The sequence below is a fragment of the Oncorhynchus gorbuscha genome, linkage group LG06 (assembly GCF_021184085.1).
Source record: "Oncorhynchus gorbuscha isolate QuinsamMale2020 ecotype Even-year linkage group LG06, OgorEven_v1.0, whole genome shotgun sequence".
NCBI lineage: Eukaryota > Metazoa > Chordata > Actinopteri > Salmoniformes > Salmonidae > Oncorhynchus > Oncorhynchus gorbuscha.
This window is the reverse complement of record NC_060178.1, coordinates 10,049,740-10,068,351: the sequence shown is the minus strand read 5'-3', so window position 1 is coordinate 10,068,351 and position 18,612 is coordinate 10,049,740. Positions and strand designations below refer to the sequence as shown.

The 18,612-nt window shown below is 49.6% G+C and overlaps 1 protein-coding gene across 8 annotated transcripts in view; it reads right to left on the bottom strand.

Moving 5' to 3' along the window:
* Window positions 1–18,612, bottom strand: part of LOC124037509 (zinc finger protein 609-like) — a 232,297-nt gene that overhangs the window by 2,379 nt on the left and 211,306 nt on the right. For all 8 annotated transcript variants that reach the window (XM_046352278.1, XM_046352279.1, XM_046352280.1 and 5 more), the window contains 4 exons: window positions 16,138–16,225; window positions 2,403–4,779; window positions 1,798–2,206; window positions 932–1,270 (listed from right to left, as the gene is read on the bottom strand). In XM_046352278.1, the coding sequence (XP_046208234.1) occupies window positions 932–1,270; window positions 1,798–2,206; window positions 2,403–4,779; window positions 16,138–16,225 (3,213 nt within the window). The remainder of the gene's footprint in view (window positions 1–931; window positions 1,271–1,797; window positions 2,207–2,402; window positions 4,780–16,137; window positions 16,226–18,612) is intronic.

The window sequence follows — 18,612 nt, the reverse complement described above, 5'->3', positions numbered from 1 at the left end:
TGTAGGCCGAGATGTGTCCTTGTGCGTTCTATTTGAGTAGCTAGCCAACGCTGTAGGCCGAGATGTGTCCTTGTGCGTTCTATTTGAGCAGCTAGCCAACGCTGTAGGCCGAGATGTGTCCTTGTGCGTTCTATTTGAGTAGCTAGCCAACGCTGTAGGCCGAGATGTGTCTTTGTGCGTTCTATTTGAGTAGCTAGCCAACGCTGTAGGCCGAGATGTGTCCTTGTGCGTTCTATTTGAGCAGCTAGCCAACGCTGTAGGCCGAGATGTGTCCTTGTGCGTTCTATTTGAGCAGCTAGCCAACGCTGTAGGCCGAGATTTGTCCTTGTGCGTTCTATTTGAGTAGCTAGCCAACGCCGAAGGCCGAGATGTGTCCTTGTGCGTTCTATTTGAGTAGCTAGCCAACGCCGAAGACCGAGATGTGTCCTTGTGCGTTCTATTTGAGTAGCTAGCCAACGCCGAAGGCCGAGATGTGTCCTTGTGCGTTCTATTTGAGCAGCTAGCCAACGCCGTAGGCCGAGATGTGTCCTTGTGCGTTCTATTTGAGCAGCTAGCCAACGCTGTAGGCCGAGATGTGTCCTTGTGCGTTCTATTTGAGCAGCTAGCCAACGCTGTAGGCCGAGATGGGTCCTTGTGCGTTCTATTTGAGCAGCTAGCCAACGCTGTAGGCCGAGATGTGTCCTTGTGCGTTCTATTTGAGCAGCTAGCCAACGCTGAAGGTCGAGATGTGTCCTTGTGCGTTCTATTTGAGCAGCTAGCCAACTCTGAAGGCCGAGATGTGTCCTTGTGCGTTCTATTTGAGCAGCTAGCCAACGCTGTAGGCTGAGATGTGTCCTTGCTCGTTCTATTTGAGCAGCTAGCCAACGCTGTAGGCCGAGATGTGTCCTGGTGCTTGAGCTTGTTTGTAGGCGGGCGTCCAGCCATCACTTACCTGTGGCGTAGGACAGGTCGTACTGCCCCGAGAGCAGCGGGTAGCCCAGGTGGTGATGGGAAGGCATGATGCGCTGTGAGGGAGAGGAACGCGGCCGGTCCAAGTCTCGCTCGCGCTCGGCCACAGCGCGCTCCCGTTCCCTTTCATGCGAGGAGGTCTTGTCGCCAACCGTGGGCGACTTGCTCTTGTACTGGCTGGCGTGCTGCTGAAGGATGTCCAGGGCCTTGGCCTCGGAGGACGACTTGCCACTGACCGTGGGGCTGGCGCGCGCTGCCTTCTCGCCGCCTTCCTCGCCCGGCCCCATCTTACTGCCATAGGGGGAGAATGAGTAGTAGGACCCTGTCGGTGAGAGAGGACGTTAAACACCATGACACCAGAGTCATTAAGTCATGTTCCCATTTACAATCAAACAAACATGAAAATGATGCATATCAGTGTTCATTCATTATTATTAGTATTATTTTTCAATTTTGTACATTATCATAATACAGATTTGAACAATCCAATGGCATCGCTGTATGTACAGTGCATTCGGAAATACTTCTATAAATAAGATACTTGTTTTTATTTTGAAAACATTCAAAATAACCTGTTTTCGCTTTGTCATTATGGGGTATTGTGATGTCATTATGGAGTATTGTGATGTCATTCTGGGTTATTGTGATGTCATTATGGGGTATTGTGATGTCATTATGGGGTATTGTGATGTCATTATGGGATATTGTGTGCAGATTGATGATGGAAAAAAATCAATTTAATCCATTTTAGAATAAGGCTGTAAACGTAACAAAATGTGGAAAAGGGGAAGGGGTCTGAATATTTTCCCGAATGCACTGTATCCTGTTAGCAGTGGCATTAACTCTTACCAGGGTAGTTCTGCATCATGACTGATGGCATCCCACGGTACCCCGGGTGGCTGGGGTCATACCCCTGGCCGTAAGCATAGGCTCCATGCATGTAAGGCATGTAGCCTTGGTGTTGGGCCATGGGAGAGGAGAACTGCATGTGGCCAGCGGTGGCCCTTGGGTCCTTTCCCACCCCCCGGTGTTCCTCCAAGGCCAAAGACAACCGGGGCTCAACCCCCTCTTTGCTCTCCTCCTTCGGGGTGGGGTCTTTGGGCCGAGCCCTCTCGTCCCTGCCCTCCTTGCCCTTTCGGTCTCTGTCCCGCTCTCCTCGGTCTCTGTCTCTTTCCCTGTGGCGCTCCACGTCCTGTGGTTTCTGGGCCTCAGGGTATTTGCTGGGGTAGAGGTAAGGCCACAGCCGCGAGTCAGGCTCCTGAAAACAACACAAAACATCTCATTACAGGCATCTCATCAGTTGTGTCCTACAAAAAATAACCTTCACTTAAACATTTCCCAGAATACACAAACCAGCATGCACTTCTACTCAGTTTTATAGTGATCATTTGACATACATTTGTCTAACATCCAATCACAATCGGCCGATTCAAACACAACCGTGTTAGGTTTACCTGTCTGTACCACATGGCCTGTTCCATGGCCGAGGGCCTGCCGGACTCCATGCCCGCCTTGGGTTCATCCCCCTTCCCGTGGTGCCCTCCTTCACTCAGCTTCATCTTCAGCCCCTCAGCCTGCTGGGCCGGCGCCTTGGCGTCCTCCCCCTTGGGCATGATGACCGATGACTTGGTCTGCTCCGAGGAGGACGAGGGCTCTTTGGGCGGCTTGCCCTGGGGCGGCCCGCCTTTGCCCAGATCTGTGACACTGGGAGCCTTGGACAGGGTGGGGGGCACCAAAGCCTTCTGCTTCCATTCCTCACCCCGCTCCTTCCCTGAGGAGCCCTCTCGCTCTCGCTCCTTTCCAGCAGCGTCTGATTTCTTCTCGGCGGCGCGGTGCTGCTCGGCTACCACCTGCCTCTGCCGCTCATCGTACTGCTGCCGGTAGGCCGGGTTGGTGTTCAGCAGGTGGTTGTGGTAGGCCTGGTCCGGGTGGTAGGCGTACGGGGGAACGTAGGCATACTGGTTGTAGTAGAGAGGCTGCATATACATGTTGGAGCGCTGCTGGATGACCGAGGCCTGTTGCTGCTGCTGTTGCCCCGGTCCAGAGGTACCTATCTCGGGCTTACGCTCCTCCTGCTGCTCCTGCTTGACCTTACGCTCCTCCTGCTCCTCTTTTTTCACCTTGACCTGGGTCCCCTCCTGTTGTGTGCCCCCCGTGGCCGACACCCCCGGGCTAGGGTTAGGGTTGGCGTAGTTTGGGGAGTAATAATTTTCGTAGCCGGGATAGTAGGGGGACTCCTTGCTGGCTGTTTGGGTGGGGAACAGGGACTTCTTGGCCCCCTCTCGGGTGGCCTGCTCCTCGGACTTGACTCCCTTGACGCCCTCCACCCGGCCCTCGCCATCCTCGCCCGCGTCTGAGATGTCAGAGTAGGCCGGGCTGTTGGTCTTCACCGAGGAGTTGTCGGCTCCGTTCTGTGTGACCACATGGAGTGGGGTGAGGGGCTGGGCCATGCCTCCAGCCTCTATCCTGCTGGCCACACCGATGGAGGGACTGGGAGCGTTGTCGGTGAAGCTGTAGATCTTGTCCGCCTCGGCCTTGATGCTGGCCAGCCGGCTCTGGTGGGGGTCTGATGAGCCGTTCAGCAGCCCGTCGCCTTTGCTCCCCGGGTCCGAAGATTCAGAGTACGGGCTCTTGCCTTCCTCTGGCTTTCCCCCTTTCCCTTTGGGGCTATCTCCCTCCTTTCCTGCCTCCTTCTTCTTCTTGTCCTTCTTCTTCTTGTCCTTGGAGCCGCTCAGCGCTGGGTTCACAGACGAGGGGTCTCCCAGGGCCGAGGGCTTGGGCTGGATCGCTTTCAGCTGTGGGCTCTTGGGGATAGACTGAACTGCTGAACTAATGGCAGAGGTGGAGCCAAGGCTGGCTGCGGGGAAGCCGCCTGCCGTCTGTAGGGAGTAGAGCTGCTGAGGTGGTATGGTCGGGGCGATGGGCCGCGTTAACTTCATGCCCTTCTGGGCCAGCTTGTCTGCCTTGGAGCCGCTACCCGTCTTCTTGGCTTTGTCCTTCTTGTCGTCCATGCCGTCGTTGCTGGCCTCGTCCGTTAGGCAGGGCCCGTCCTCACAGCCATCCATGGGCATGCCCCCTGCCTCTAGATCGACCTCGCAGAGCTTCTTTTTACCCTGCTTGGAGCCAAACTTACCCGAGGAGGGCGACAGAGTCTGGGCCTCAAAGCCCCTACCCTTGGGCGTGACTGAGCGAGCCGGTGACAAGCAGCCCTTTTGAGAGATGGAGGCCCCATTGCAGCTGCTCGGATCGGGGTGGAGCGTAGAGTCCTCCCCGTACTCACTGTCTCCGTCCATGTCCAGCTTGATGTCATCATCATTGTGGGCACGGGCCTGGTGGTACTTGAGGCCATTAATGTGCTTGTACTTCTTGTTGCAGTTGGGGTGCGGGCAGTCAATGAGCACCGGCGAAGGGCAGTTGCGGTCGAGTTGCTGTGGGGGCAGTGGCTCCATCTTTATGCTGGGTTTGCCAGGGAGGACGGTGTGAGGCGGCTGGGGCACTCCTCCAGGGCCGCTGTTGGAGTTGGTGCGCATGCGTTTGCTGCCCTTGGTGTCCTCCGAGCTGGAGTTGGGCTCCATGTCTGAGGCAGGCTTGTTCTTGCGCTTGTTAGCCGACGAAGGGCTGGCTTTGACGTCTTCTGTGTTGCTGTTGGGCGGCGTGCCCCGTCGGCTCTTGCTGCTGCTGTTGGCGGCGCGCGTCTTGCTGGTGCCGCTGCCCTTGTTGTCCGACGAGTTGCTGTTCTCGTTGATGGGTGTGTTTCCGTTAGGCCTCATCCTCTTCCCCCGGCCCCGGCCATTCCTCATCTCCAAGTCACTGGTGGGGGACTCACAGAACCTAGAGGAAAACCAAAGCCAGAGAATTAAACCTATCCGCCATTAATAACCCACCACAATGACAGAGCCTCAAACCAGAGAACTCACTGCCCTCATCAACCCTCGCCACCACAATAACAGAGCCTCAAACCAGAGAACTCACTGCCCTCATCAACCCTCCCACAATAACAGAGCCTCAAACCAGAGAACTCACTGCCCTCATCAACCCAACCCTCGCCTCACAACCTCAAACCAGAGAACTCACTGCCCTCATCAACCCTCACCACAATAACAGAGCCTCAAACCAGAGAATTCACTGCCCTCATCAGTCACTGCCTCAAACCAGAGAACTCACTGCCCTCATTAATCCTCACCACAATAACAGAGCCTCAAACCAGAGAACTCACTGCCCTCATCAACCCTCGCCTCAAACCAGCGAACTCACTGCCCTCATCAACCCTCGCCTCAAACCAGAGAACTCACTGCCCTCATCAACCCTCGCCTCAAACCAGAGAACTCACTGCCCTCATCAATCCCCACCATAGTAACAGAGCCTCAAACCAGAGAACTCACTGCCCTCATCAACCCTCACCACAATAACAGAGCCTCAAACCAGAGAACTCACTGCCCTCATCAATCCTCACCACAATAACAGAGCCTCAAACCAGAGAACTCACTGCCCTCATAAATCCTCACCACAATAACAGAGCCTCAAACCAGAGAACTCACTGCCTCATAAACCTCACCACAATAACAGAGCCTCAAACCAGAGAACTCACTGCTCTCATAAATCCTCACCACAATAACAGAGCCTCAAACCAGAGAACTCACTGCCCTCATCAACCCTCACCACAATAACAGAGCCTCAAACCAGAGAACTCACTGCCCTCATCAACCCTCACCACAATAACAGAGCCTCAAACCAGAGAACTCGCTGCCCTCATCAACCCTCACCACAATAACAGAGCCTCAAACCAGAGAACTCACTGCTCTCATAAAACCACAATAACAGAGCCTCAAACCAGAGAACTCGCTGCCCTCATCAACCCTCACCACAATAACAGAGCCTCAAACCAGAGAACTCACTGCCCTCATCAACCCTCGCCCTCATCAACCCTCACCACAATAACAGAGCCTCAAACCAGAGAACTCACTGCTCTCATAAATCCTCACCACAATAACAGAGCCTCAAACCAGAGAACTCGCTGCCCTCATCAACCCTCGCCTCAAACCAGAGAACTCACTGCCCTCATCAACCCTCGCCAATAACAAGCCTCAAACCAGAACTCACTGCCCTCATCAAACCACAATAACAGACTCAAACCAGAGAATTCACTGCCCTCATCAACCCTCGCCTCAAACCAGAGAACTCACTGCCCTCATTAATCCTCACCACAATAACAGCCTCAAACCAGCGAACTCACTGCCCTCATCAACCCTCGCCTCAAACCAGAGAACTCACTGCCCTCATCAACCCTCGCCTCAAACCAGAGAACTCACTGCCCTCATCAATCCCCACCATAGTAACAGAGCCTCAAACCAGAGAACTCACTGCCCTCATCAACCCTCACCACAATAACAGAGCCTCAAACCAGAGAACTCACTGCTCCTCACCACAATAACAGAGCCTCAAACCAGAGAACTCACTGCCCTCATCAACCCTCACCACAATGACAGAGCCTCAAACCAGAGAACTCGCTGCCCTCATCAACCCTCGCCTCAAACCAGAGAACTCACTGCCCTCATCAACCCTCACCACAATAACAGAGCCTCAAACCAGAGAACTCACTGCCTCATAAACCCTCACCACAATAACAGATCAAACCCTCACCACAATAACAGAGCCTCAAACCAGAACTCACTGCCCTCATCAACCCTCAACTCACTGCCCTCATCAACCCTCACCACAATAACAGAGCCTCAAACCAGAGAACTCACTGCTCTCATAAATCCTCACCACAATAACAGAGCCTCAAACCAGAGAACTCACTGCCCTCATCAACCCTCACCACAATAACAGAGCCTCAAACCAGAGAACTCACTGCCCTCATCAACCCTCACCACTCATCAAACCCTCTGCCCTCATCAACCCTCACCACAATAACAGAGCCTCAAACCAGAGAACTCGCTGCCCTCATCAACCCTCACCACAATGACAGAGCCTCAAACCAGAGAGAACTCAAACCAGAGAACTCACTGCCCTCATCAACCCTCACCACATCAACCCTCACTGCCCTCATCAACCCTCACCACAATAACAGAGCCTCAAACCAGAGAACTCGCTGCCCTCATCAACACTAACAGAGCCTCAAACCAGAGAACTCGCTGCCCTCATCAACCCTCACCACAATGACAGAGCCTCAAACCAGAGAACTCACTGCCCTCATCACTCATCCCACCACAATAACAGAGCCTCAAACCAGAGAACTCACCAATCCCCAGCAACAGCCAATAGATAGAAGCTAGATATTAAAACAACACTAAGTAAAGCTGGTGAACCACTCCACGGAGCTCTCACAATCCTGTTGCTATTCTCAGTCTCTGAATCATCCCCCCTCCGAGAAGGGCTATTACTAGCGGCTCTGGGAGAGGACCTGCGACAGATTCTGATCCTCTCCTTATCCCCCAATCTCAACAGCCCAGTGTGTTCTGACAGATCGCCAAGCGCCACAGGGCTTGACAGGATTAGGCAACGCTGATCAGACAGGAGATACCATCCTGCCTTTACACAACAGCCAACAGGGGGTAGAGAGAGAGGTAACGAGAGAGAGGGGTAGCGCGAGAGACAGGGTTATTAATGTGAGAGAGCGAGAGGGGTAAGGAGAGAAAGGGAGATGTAACTAGAGATAGGTAACAAGGAGAGAGAGGTAACGAGAGAGGGGAAACGAGAGAGAGCGAGAGAGAGCGAGAGAGAGAGAGAGAGAGAGCGAGGTATCGAGAGAGAGACAAAGAGTTGGGCGAGAGAGAGAGTTGGGCGAGAGAGAGAGACAAAGAGGTGGGCGGGAGAGAGACAAAGAGGTGGGCGAGAGAGAGACAAAGAGGTGGGCGAGAGAGAGACAAAGAGGTGGGCGAGAGAGACAAAGAGGTGGGCGAGAGAGAGAGTTGAGAGGAGAGACAAAGAGGTGGGCGGGAGAGAGACAAAGAGGTGGGCGGGAGAGAGACAAAGAGGTGGGCGAGAGAGAGACAAAGAGGTGGGCGAGAGAGAGACAAAGAGGTGGGCGAGAGAGAGACAAAGAGTTGAGAGAGAGGTGGGCGAGAGAGAGACAAAGAGGTGGGCGAGAGAGAGACAAAGAGATGGGCGAGAGAGAGACAGAGGTGGGCGAGAGAGAGAGACAAAGAGGTGGTCAAGAGAGAGAGACAAAGAGGTTGGCGAGAGAGAGACAGAGGTGGGCGAGAGAGACAATGAGGTGGGCAAGAGAGAGACAGAGGTGGGCGAGAGAGAGAGACAAAGAGGTGCGACAAAGAGAGAGAGACAGAGGTGGGCGAGAGAGACACAAAGAGGTGGGCGGGAGAGAGACAAAGAGGAAGGCGAGAGAAAGACAGAGGTGGGCGAGAAAGAGAGACATATTCAACTTGAGCTCCTGATATATTTCATATTTTTTTCTTCATAAAATGAGAATAACACTCAAATCTAAAAATAATTTCAGACAAGTGATGAACAACAACTCTATTCATTCAGAATAGAAAAAAAGTTACTTTGCGCCTCAAGTTTTGACTCGAGCTAGCCAGCATGCTAACAAGCTAGCCAGCATGCTAACAAGCTAGACAGCATGCTAACAAGCTAGCCAGCATGCTAACAAGCTAGCCAGAAGAAACCTAGCAAGGGGAGTTAATACAACTACATCAAACGACCAAACTGAGTGAGTAAACCAAAAAGGAGACGGACTAACTTTAAACATATCTTGTGTTTTTTTTTTGTGTGAAGATTTGTCACTCTTTTTGCTGTTTTTTGAGCTAAATTACAGCTAGCTGGCAACAGCAGCAGACGAACAACTCGGTTGCCATGGCAACGTGGCAGCAGAACAGAGCAGCAGCAGTAGTAGCAGAGCCCACAAGCACCATGTCCCCACTCCTCCTCAGCGCTGAATCCATTCCCTACCCTCCAGAGGCCAAAAATGACACAACGAGGAAAGCTTTTAAACAGACACTACTAAAGGGGAGGCCAGAAACCCTTTTCGCAGACCTCTACAAAAACGGTGATGTGAGTAATCTCATCTTCCTCACTGACCCGCCAAACGCATGGCGCTCAGCAGTGTGCTCTCACTACCCATCCATAAAGAAAGAGGGAATCTGTAATGGGTGGACGCTGAAAGTCAAAGAGACAGACGACCCTGACAGCACCATGATAACAATCAACCTCTACAAGACTGGGACTGTCATGGTGCAAGGTAACATTAGGCTGTTTGAAACAGACTTTCAGACCATTAAGGAGAGAGCAGAGAGAGGACACCACCAGTGACATGCCCTCCCACAAGACAAACTCCACCAGCACCACCCTCACCCCTACTCTCCCCACCCAAAAAGGCACATCCAGCACCTCTCTTCCCACCATAGTGGAGGACATGCCCCAGGAGGAGAGCAACCCCCTCAGTGCAGAGCAGGTTCAGGCCCTCCTCACCACCATGGCTGCCATGAGGGATGAGTTCACCAGACTGGAGGGGGAGGTGGTCCTGCTGAGGGTGAGCATAAGCAAACAGCAACCAGACAACCACACCTTAGAGGAGCTCCTAACCAAGGTGAGGACAGAGCAGGACAGCAGCCTTGCAACACAGCTGAAAGAGGTTCAGCAAGAGAGAGACGGACTCAAGAGAGAGCTGGCTGATCTAACAAAGGAGGTGAGAGCTGGCTGATCTAACAAAGGAGGTGAGAGAGCTGGCTGATCTAACAAAGGAGGTGAGAGAGCTGGCTGATCTAACAAAGGAGGTGAGAGCTGGCTGAGCTGGCTGATCTAACAAAGGAGGTGAGAGCTGGCTGATCTAACAAAGGAGGAGAGCTGGCTGATCTAACAAAGGAGGTGAGAGAGCTGGCTGATCTAACAAAGGAGGTGAGAGCTGGCTGATCTAACAAAGGAGGCGAGAGAGCTGGCTGATCTAACAAAGGAGGTGAGAGCTGGCTGATCTAACAAAGGAGGTGAGCTGGCTGATCTAACAAAGGAGGTGAGAGCTGGCTGATCTAACAAAGGAGGTGAGAGCTGGCTGATCTAACAAAGGAGAGAGAGCTGGCTGATCTAACAAAGGAAAGGAGGTGAGAGCTGGCTGATCTAACAAAGGAGGCGAGAGAGCTGGCTGATCTAACAAATCTAACAAAGGAGGGAGCTGGCTGATCTAACAAAGGAGGTGAGAGCTGTAGTAATAACGATCTGAGAGAGGACAGGCTGCAGGAGAGAAAGAGAACAGAGGACAGGCTGCAGGAGAGAACAGAGGACAGACTGCAGGAGAGAACAGAGGACAGAAGGAGAGGACAGACTGCAGGAGAGAACAGAGACTGCTGGAGAGAAAGAGGACAGACTGCAGGAGAGAACAGAGGACAGAAGAGGACAGACTGCAGGAGAGAACAGAGGACAGACTGCAGGAGAGAACAGAGGACAGAGGACAGACTGCAGGAGGACAGAGGACAGACTGCAGGAGAGAAAGAGGACAGACTGCAGAGAGGACAGACTGCAGGAGAGAAAGAGGACAGACTGCAGGAGAGAAGAGAGGACAGACTGCAGGAGAGAGAGACAGACTGCAGGAGAGAACAGAGGACAGACTGCAGAGAGGACAGACTGCAGGAGGACTGCAGGAGAGAACAGAGGACAGACTGCAGGAGAGAAAGAGGACAGACTGCAGGAGAGAAAGAGGACAGACTGCAGGAGAGAAAGAGGACAGACTGCAGGAGAGAAAGAGGACAGACTGCAGGAGAGAACAGAGGACAGACTGCAGGAGGAGAGGACAGAAGAAAGAGGACAGACTGCAGGAGAGAAAGAGGACAGACTGCAGGAGAGAAAGAGGACAGACTGCAGGAGAGAAAGAGGACAGACTGCAGGAGAGAAAGAGGACAGACTGCAGGAGAGAACAGAGGACAGACTGCAGGAGAGAAGAGGACAGACTGCAGGAGAGGAAAGAGAACAGAGGACAGACTGCAGGGAGAGAAAGAGGACAGACTGCAGAACAGAGGACAGACTGCAGGAGAGAACAGAGGAAAGAGGACAGACTGCAGGAGAGAAAGAGGACAGACTGCAGGAGAGAGAGGACAGAAGAGAGGACAGACAGACTGCAGGAGAGAAAGAGGACAGACTGCAGGAGAGAAAGAGGACAGACTGCAGGAGAGAAAGAGGACAGACTGCAGGAGAGAAAGAGGACAGACTGCAGGAGAGAAAGAGGACAGACTGCAGGAGAGAAAGAGGACAGACTGCAGGAGAGGACAGACTGCAGGAGAGAAAGAGGACAGAAGGAGAGAAAGAGGACAGACTGCAGGAGAGAAAGAGAACAGAGAGAGAGGACAGACTGCAGGAGAGAACAGAGGACAGACTGCAGGAGAGAAAGAGAAAAGAGGACAGACTTCAGACACAGACTGTCTTTGTCTCTCCCTAGACACAAAAGGAGAAAGGTGTGGTACCCAACAACGCAGAGTGCCATGGGACTGCTTGACAAGGCCCATCTCGGGTCGCCAAGCCACATAATCATACACATCGGAAGCAGCGACGCTGCATGCTCAGCAGGAGTGGGTGGCGACTGCACTACGGGGAGTGATTGAGAAGGCCTCCGCAATCTTCCCCAAATCAAGAATCGTTATGTCAACCCTTCTACAGAGGAAGGACCTCTGCGACCCAATGTACACCTGGCCCACCATCCCACCCTCGATCTGGACTCTCTCTATGACCATGTTCACCTGTACAGGGAGACAGTCCCCACCACCCCACCCTCGATCTGGACTGTCTCTATGACCATGTTCACCTGTACAGGGAGACAGTCCCCACAATCCCACCCTCGATCTGGACCGTCTCTATGACCATGTTCACCTGTACAGGGAGACAATCCCATCCTCGATCTGGACTGTCTCTATGACCATGTTCACCTGTACAGGGAGACAATCCCATCCTCGATCTGGACTGTCTCTATGACCATGTTCACCTGTACAGGAGACAGTACATCCCACCCTCGATCTGGAGTCTCTATGACCATGTTCACCCCATCCTCGATCTGGACTGTCTCTATGACCATGTTCACCTGTACAGGGAGACAGTCCCCCATCTGGACTGTCTCTATGACCATGTTCACCCAGGGAGCCAGTCCCCATCCTCGATCTGGACTGTCTCTATGACCATGTTCACCTGTACAGGGAGACAGTCCCCACCACCCCACCCTCGATCTGGACTGTCTCTATGACCATGTTCACCTGTACAGGAGACAGTCCCCACCACCCCACCCTCGATCTGGACTGTCTCTATGACCATGTTCCCTGTACAGGGAGACAGTCCCCACCACCCCACCCTCGATCTGGACTGTCTCTATGACCATGTTCACCTGTACAGGGAGACAGTCCCCATCCTTGCCAAGACTCTCAAGGAGGTCACTTTAAACCGCGGTCCGACAATTAACTTTTACTTACGGATGAGCCTCCACTTGTCACAGGCCGGCTCATAGCCTGTGGCAACAATGAGGGGACGCGAACAACAGGTATAGGCCAATTAAAACATGTTCTTTATTGTAAACAAAACTATTAACTTTAAACTAAGAAAAAGGAATGAGGTGTGGAAGTATCATAATGTAAGGTGTATGTAAAGTGCATGGATGCGTGAATCTGTGTGTGTGAATGACTGAGGGAAAACTCTGCAAAACTACAAAGAAACAAACAAAACAGGTTCATACCTGGAGGAGCGGAGAGAGAGAGAGGTGATATTAGTGACAGTTTAAATACTCTGATTGCAGGTGACTCCGATCACTAACGACCCTCCTCTGCCTGCAGGAGGAGCCGCCCCTGCAATGCAGAGGAGGGGCTGTGACAGTCTCCATCCAGGAACAAATCGGAGCAATCTCCACCCCACCGAGATCACCGAGACAACACCCCGGACCAGCACCCTGGAACCCCCAGCCACGACCACAGCACCACCAACCTCAATGCCGACCTGTTGTATTCAGCATTTCACTGTGAGGTCTACTACACCTGTTGTATTCAGCATTTCACTGTGAGGTCTACTACACCTGTTGTATTCAGCATTTCACTGTGTCTACTACACCTGTTGTATTCTCACTACACCTGTTGTATTCAGCATTTCACTTGAGGTCACTACACCTGTTGTATTCAGCATTTCACTGTGAGGTCTACTACACCTGTTGTATTCAGCATTTCACTGTGAGGTCTACTACACCTGTAGTATTCAGCATTTCACTGTGAGGTCTCCTACTACACCTGTTGTATTCAGCATTTCACTGTGAGGTCTACTACACCTGTATTCAGTATTCAGCATTTCACTGTAGGTCTACTACACCTGTTGTATTCAGCATTTCACTGTGAGGTCTACTACCACCTGTTCACTGTGAGGTCTACTACACCTGTTGTATTCAGCATTTCACTGTGAGGTCTACTACACCTGTAGTATTTCAGCTGTTGTATTCAGCATTTCACTGTGAGGTCTACTACACCTGTTGTATTCAGCATTTCACTGTAGGTCTACTACACCTGTAGTATTCAGCATTTTACTGTAGGTCTACTACAGCATTTCACTGTGAGGTCTACTACACCTGTTGTATTCAGCATTTCACTGTAAGGTCTACAACACCTGTTGTATTCAGCATTTCACTGTGAGGTCTACTACCTGTAGTATTCAGCATTTCACTGTAAGGTCTACTACACCTGTAGTATTCAGCATTTCACTGTGAGGTCTACTACACCTGTTGTATTCAGCATTTCACTGTTACTACACCTGTTGGTCTACTACACCTGTTGTATTCAGCATTTCACTGTGAGGTCTACTACACCTGTAGTATTCAGCATTTCACTGCAAGGTCTACTTAGAGGTTTGGCAAACCTTTGTTTCATTTAATTAATATATTAATCTACAAAGTAGCCTTGATGTCAATTTCCCTGTGTACAATATGGTCTCCCTATCCTGGGACTGGCCAGCGGACATGTTTTGAAGAGTCTGGATGTCCACTGATACAGAACACTGTGGCAAACACCATTACACTCTGCCTGCTGGTAATAAAATATACTAAGACCTTCCTTGTCCGCAATGTCTGCAGCATTACAAAGAAAAAGCTTACTACCTGATTCTGATGCACAGATAGCTTACTACCTATTGATAATACTACCTGATTATGTTCTGATTGTACAGATAGATAATACTACCTATTCTGTTAATACTACCTGATTATGTTGCACAGATAGCTTACTACCTATTGATAATACTACCTGATTCTGTTGCACAGATAGCTTATTGATTACTACCTGATTATGTTGCACAGATAGCTTATGATAATACTACCTGATTCTGTTGCACAGATATTGATAATACTACCTGATTCTGTTGCACAGATAGCTTATTGATAATACTACCTGATTCTGTTGTATTGATAATACTACCTGATTCTGTTACAGATAGCTTACTACCTATTGATAATACTACCTGATTCTGTTGTACAGATAGCTTACTACCTATTGATAACACTACCTGATTCTGTTGTACAGATAGCTTACTACCTATTGATAATACTACCTGATTCTGATGCACAGATAGCTTACTACCTATTGATAATACTACCTGATTCTGATGCACAGATAGCTTACTACCTGATTATTGATAATTACTACCTGATTCTGATTGCACAGATAGCTTATTGATACTACCTATTGATAATACTACCTGATTCTGATGCACAGATAGCTTACTACCTATTGATAATACTACCTGATTCTGATGCACAGATAGCTTACTACCTATTGATAATACTACCTGATTCTGTTGTACAGATAGCTTACTACCTATTGATAATACTACCTGATTCTGTTGTACAGATAGCTTATTGATAATACTACCTGATTCTGATGCACAGATAGCTTACTACCTATTGATAATACTACCTGATTCTGTTGTACAGATATTGCTTATTCTACCTATTGATAATACTACCTGATTCTGTTGTACAGATAGCTTACTACCTATTGATAATACTACCTGATTCTGTTGTACAGATAGCTTATTGATAATACTACCTGATTCTGTTGTACAGATAGCTTATTGATAATACTACCTGATTCTGTTGTACAGATAGCTTATTGATAATACTACCTGATTCTGTTGTACAGATAGCTTATTGATAATACTACCTGATTCTGTTGTACAGATAGCTTATTGATAATACTACCTGATTCTGTTGTACAGATAGCTTATTGATAATACTACCTGATTCTGTTGTACAGATAGCTTACTACCTATTGATAATACTACCTGATTCTGTTGTACAGATAGCTTATTGATAATACTACCTGATTCTGTTGTACAGATAGCTTATTGATAATACTACCTGATTCTGTTGTACAGATAGCTTACTACCTATTGATAATACTACCTGATTCTGTTGTACAGATAGCTTATTGATAATACTACCTGATTCTGTTGTACAGATAGCTTACTACCTATTGATAATACTACCTGATTCTGTTGTACAGATAGCTTATTGATAATACTACCTGATTCTGTTGTACAGATAGCTTATTGATAATACTACCTGATTGTGTTGTACAGATAGCGTTCAAGCTTTTGCACATTGTTGAGGACACTCAGACCCAGCAGGCTGTGGACAGACCAGTGGGGTGTTTAGTAGAGAAGTCTATAAAACACTCAGACAGCTCTGTGATGCTGAGGACACTCAGACCCAGCAGGCTGTGGACAGACCAGTGGGGTGTTTAGTAGAGAAGTCTATAAAAGGCTCAGACAGCTCTGTGATGCTGAGGACACTCAGACCCAGCAGGCTGTGGACAGACCAGTGGGGTGTTTAGTAGAGAAGTCTATAAAAGGCTCTGTGATGTTGAGACAGCTCTGTGATGCTGAGGACACTCAGACCCAGCAGGCTGTGGACAGACCAGTGGGGTGTTTAGTAGAGAAGTCTATAAAAGGCTCAGACAGCTCTGTGATGCTGAGGACAGGATAGATGGCAGAGGAGAACTCTCGTTGTTGCATTTCGAAAGCCCTGTGTCAGCGGGGAGGGGGAAGCTTCGGAGACGTTACCCAAGGATATTTCATTCATAATGGCCCCAGAGCAAAGGAAAAGCCATGGGGGGGAATATGCCCTCAAGACAACCAGTATGTCAGTTTCCAAGTGGCTGACCGACTGAATGTTCAGTTTGAAAAGGTGTGTGTGTGTGTGTGTGAATGTGTGTTGTGAGAGTTCCTGTTTACCTTGGCGGGGCCCAGTTGTGTCTGGTGCAGTCCAGGAGGGTGCCGACATAGGTCTTGTTTCTCCAGGTCACGTTAACTACCAGCATGCCTGGGAACAGAGAGAGGGAGAGAAGGAATGATGATCACAGAGGAACTGTCATCATGTCTTCCTTCATCAGTCAAGGGGTGTAAACCCATCCTGCCTTCTAGTGAGTCCGAGCCACTGTGCTCCCTGCCTCTGCACTGCTCTGAGCTTTTCATCTGGTTATTTATAAAGCCACTGTGACCTCTGCCTCTGCACTGCTCTGAGCTTTTCATCTGGTTATTTATAAAGCCACTGTGACCTCTGCCTCTGCACTGCTCTGAGCTTTTCATCTGGTTATTTATAAAGCCACTGTGACCTCTGCCTCTGCACTGCTCTGAGCTTTTCATCTGGTTATTTATAAGCCACTGTGACCTCTGCACTGCTCTGAGCTTTTCATCTGGTTATTTATAAAGCCACTGTGACCTCTGCCTCTGCACTGCTCTGAGCTTTTCATCTGGTTATTTATAAGCCACTGTGACCTCTGCACTGCTCTCAGCTTTTCATCTGGTTATTTATAAGCCACTGTGACCTCTGCACTGCTCTCAGCTTTTCATCTGGTTATTTATAAGCCACTGTGACCTCTGCACTGCTCTGAGCTTTTCATCTGGTTATTTATAAGCCACTGTGACCTCTGCCTCTGCACTGCTCTGAGCTTTTCATCTGGTTATTTATAAGCCACCACTGACCTCTGCCTCTGCACTGCTCTGAGCTTTTCATCTGGTTATTTATAAGCCACTGTGACCTCTGCACTGCTCTGAGCTTTTCATCTGGTTATTTATAAGCCACTGTGACCTCTGCACTGCTCTGAGCTTTTCATCTGGTTATTTATAAGCCACTGTGACCTCTGCACTGCTCTGAGCTTTTCATCTGGTTATTTATAAGCCACTGTGACCTCTGCACTGCTCTGAGCTTTTCATCTGGTTATTTATAAGCCACTGTGACCTCTGCCTCTGCACTGAGCTTTTCATCTGGTTATTTATAAGCCACTGTGACCTCTGCCTCTGCACTGCTCTGAGCTTTTCATCTGGTTATTTATAAGCCACTGTGACCTCTGCCTCTGCACTGCTCTGAGCTTTTCATCTGGTTATTTATAAGCCACTGTGACCTCTGCCTCTGCACTGCTCTGAGCTTTTCATCTGGTTATTTATAAGCCACTGTGACCTCTGCCTCTGCACTGCTCTGAGCTTTTCATCTGGTTATTTATAAGCCACTGTGACCTCTGCACTGATCTGAGCTTTTCATCTGGTTATTTATAAGCCACTGTGACCTCTGCCTCTGCACTGCTCTGAGCTTTTCATCTGGTTATTTATAAGCCACTGTGACCTCTGCCTCTGCACTGCTCTGAGCTTTTCATCTGGTTATTTATAAGCCACTGTGACCTCTGCACTGCTCTGAGCTTTTCATCTGGTTATTTATAAGCCACTGTGACCTCTGCCTCTGCTCTGCTCTGAGCTTTTCATCTGGTTATTTATAAGCCACTGTGACCTCTGCACTGCTCGGAGCTTTTCATCTGGTTATTTATAAGCCACTGTGACCTCTGCCTCTGCACTGCTCTGAGCTTTTCATCTGGTTATTTATAAGCCACTGTGACCTCTGCACTGATCTGAGCTTTTCATCTGGTTATTTATAAGCCACTGTGACCTCTGCCTCTGCACTGCTCTGAGCTTTTCATCTGGTTATTTATAAGCCACTGTGACCTCTGCACTGATCTGAGCTTTTCATCTGGTTATTTATAAGCCACTGTGACCTCTGCCTCTGCACTGATCTGAGCTTTTCATCTGGTTATTTATAAGCCACTGTGACCTCTGCACTGATCTGAGCTTTTCATCTGGTTATTTATAAGCCACTGTGACCTCTGCCTCTGCACTGCTCTGAGCTTTTCATCTGGTTATTTATAAGCCACTGTGACCTCTGCCTCTGCACTGCTCTGAGCTTTTCATCTGGTTATTTATAAGCCACTGTGACCTCTGCACTGATCTGAGCTTTTCATCTGGTTATTTATAAGCCACTGTGACCTCTGCACTGATCTGAGCTTTTCATCTGGTTATTTCTAAGCCACTGTGACCTCTGCCTCTGCACTGCTCTGAGCTTTTCATCTGGTTATTTATAAGCCACTGTGACCTCTGCACTGCTCTGAGCTTTTCATCTGGTTATTTATAAGCCACTGTGACCTCTGCCTCTGCACTGCTCTGAGCTTTTCATCTGGTTATTTATAAGCCACTGTGACCTCTGCCTCTGCACTGCTCTGAGCTTTTCATCTGGTTATTTATAAGCCACTGTGACCTCTGCCTCTGCACTGATCTGAGCTTTTCATCTGGTTATTTATAAGCCACTGTGACCTCTGCACTGCTCTGAGCTTTTCATCTGGTTATTTATAAGCCACTGTGACCTCTGCCTCTGCACTGCTCTGA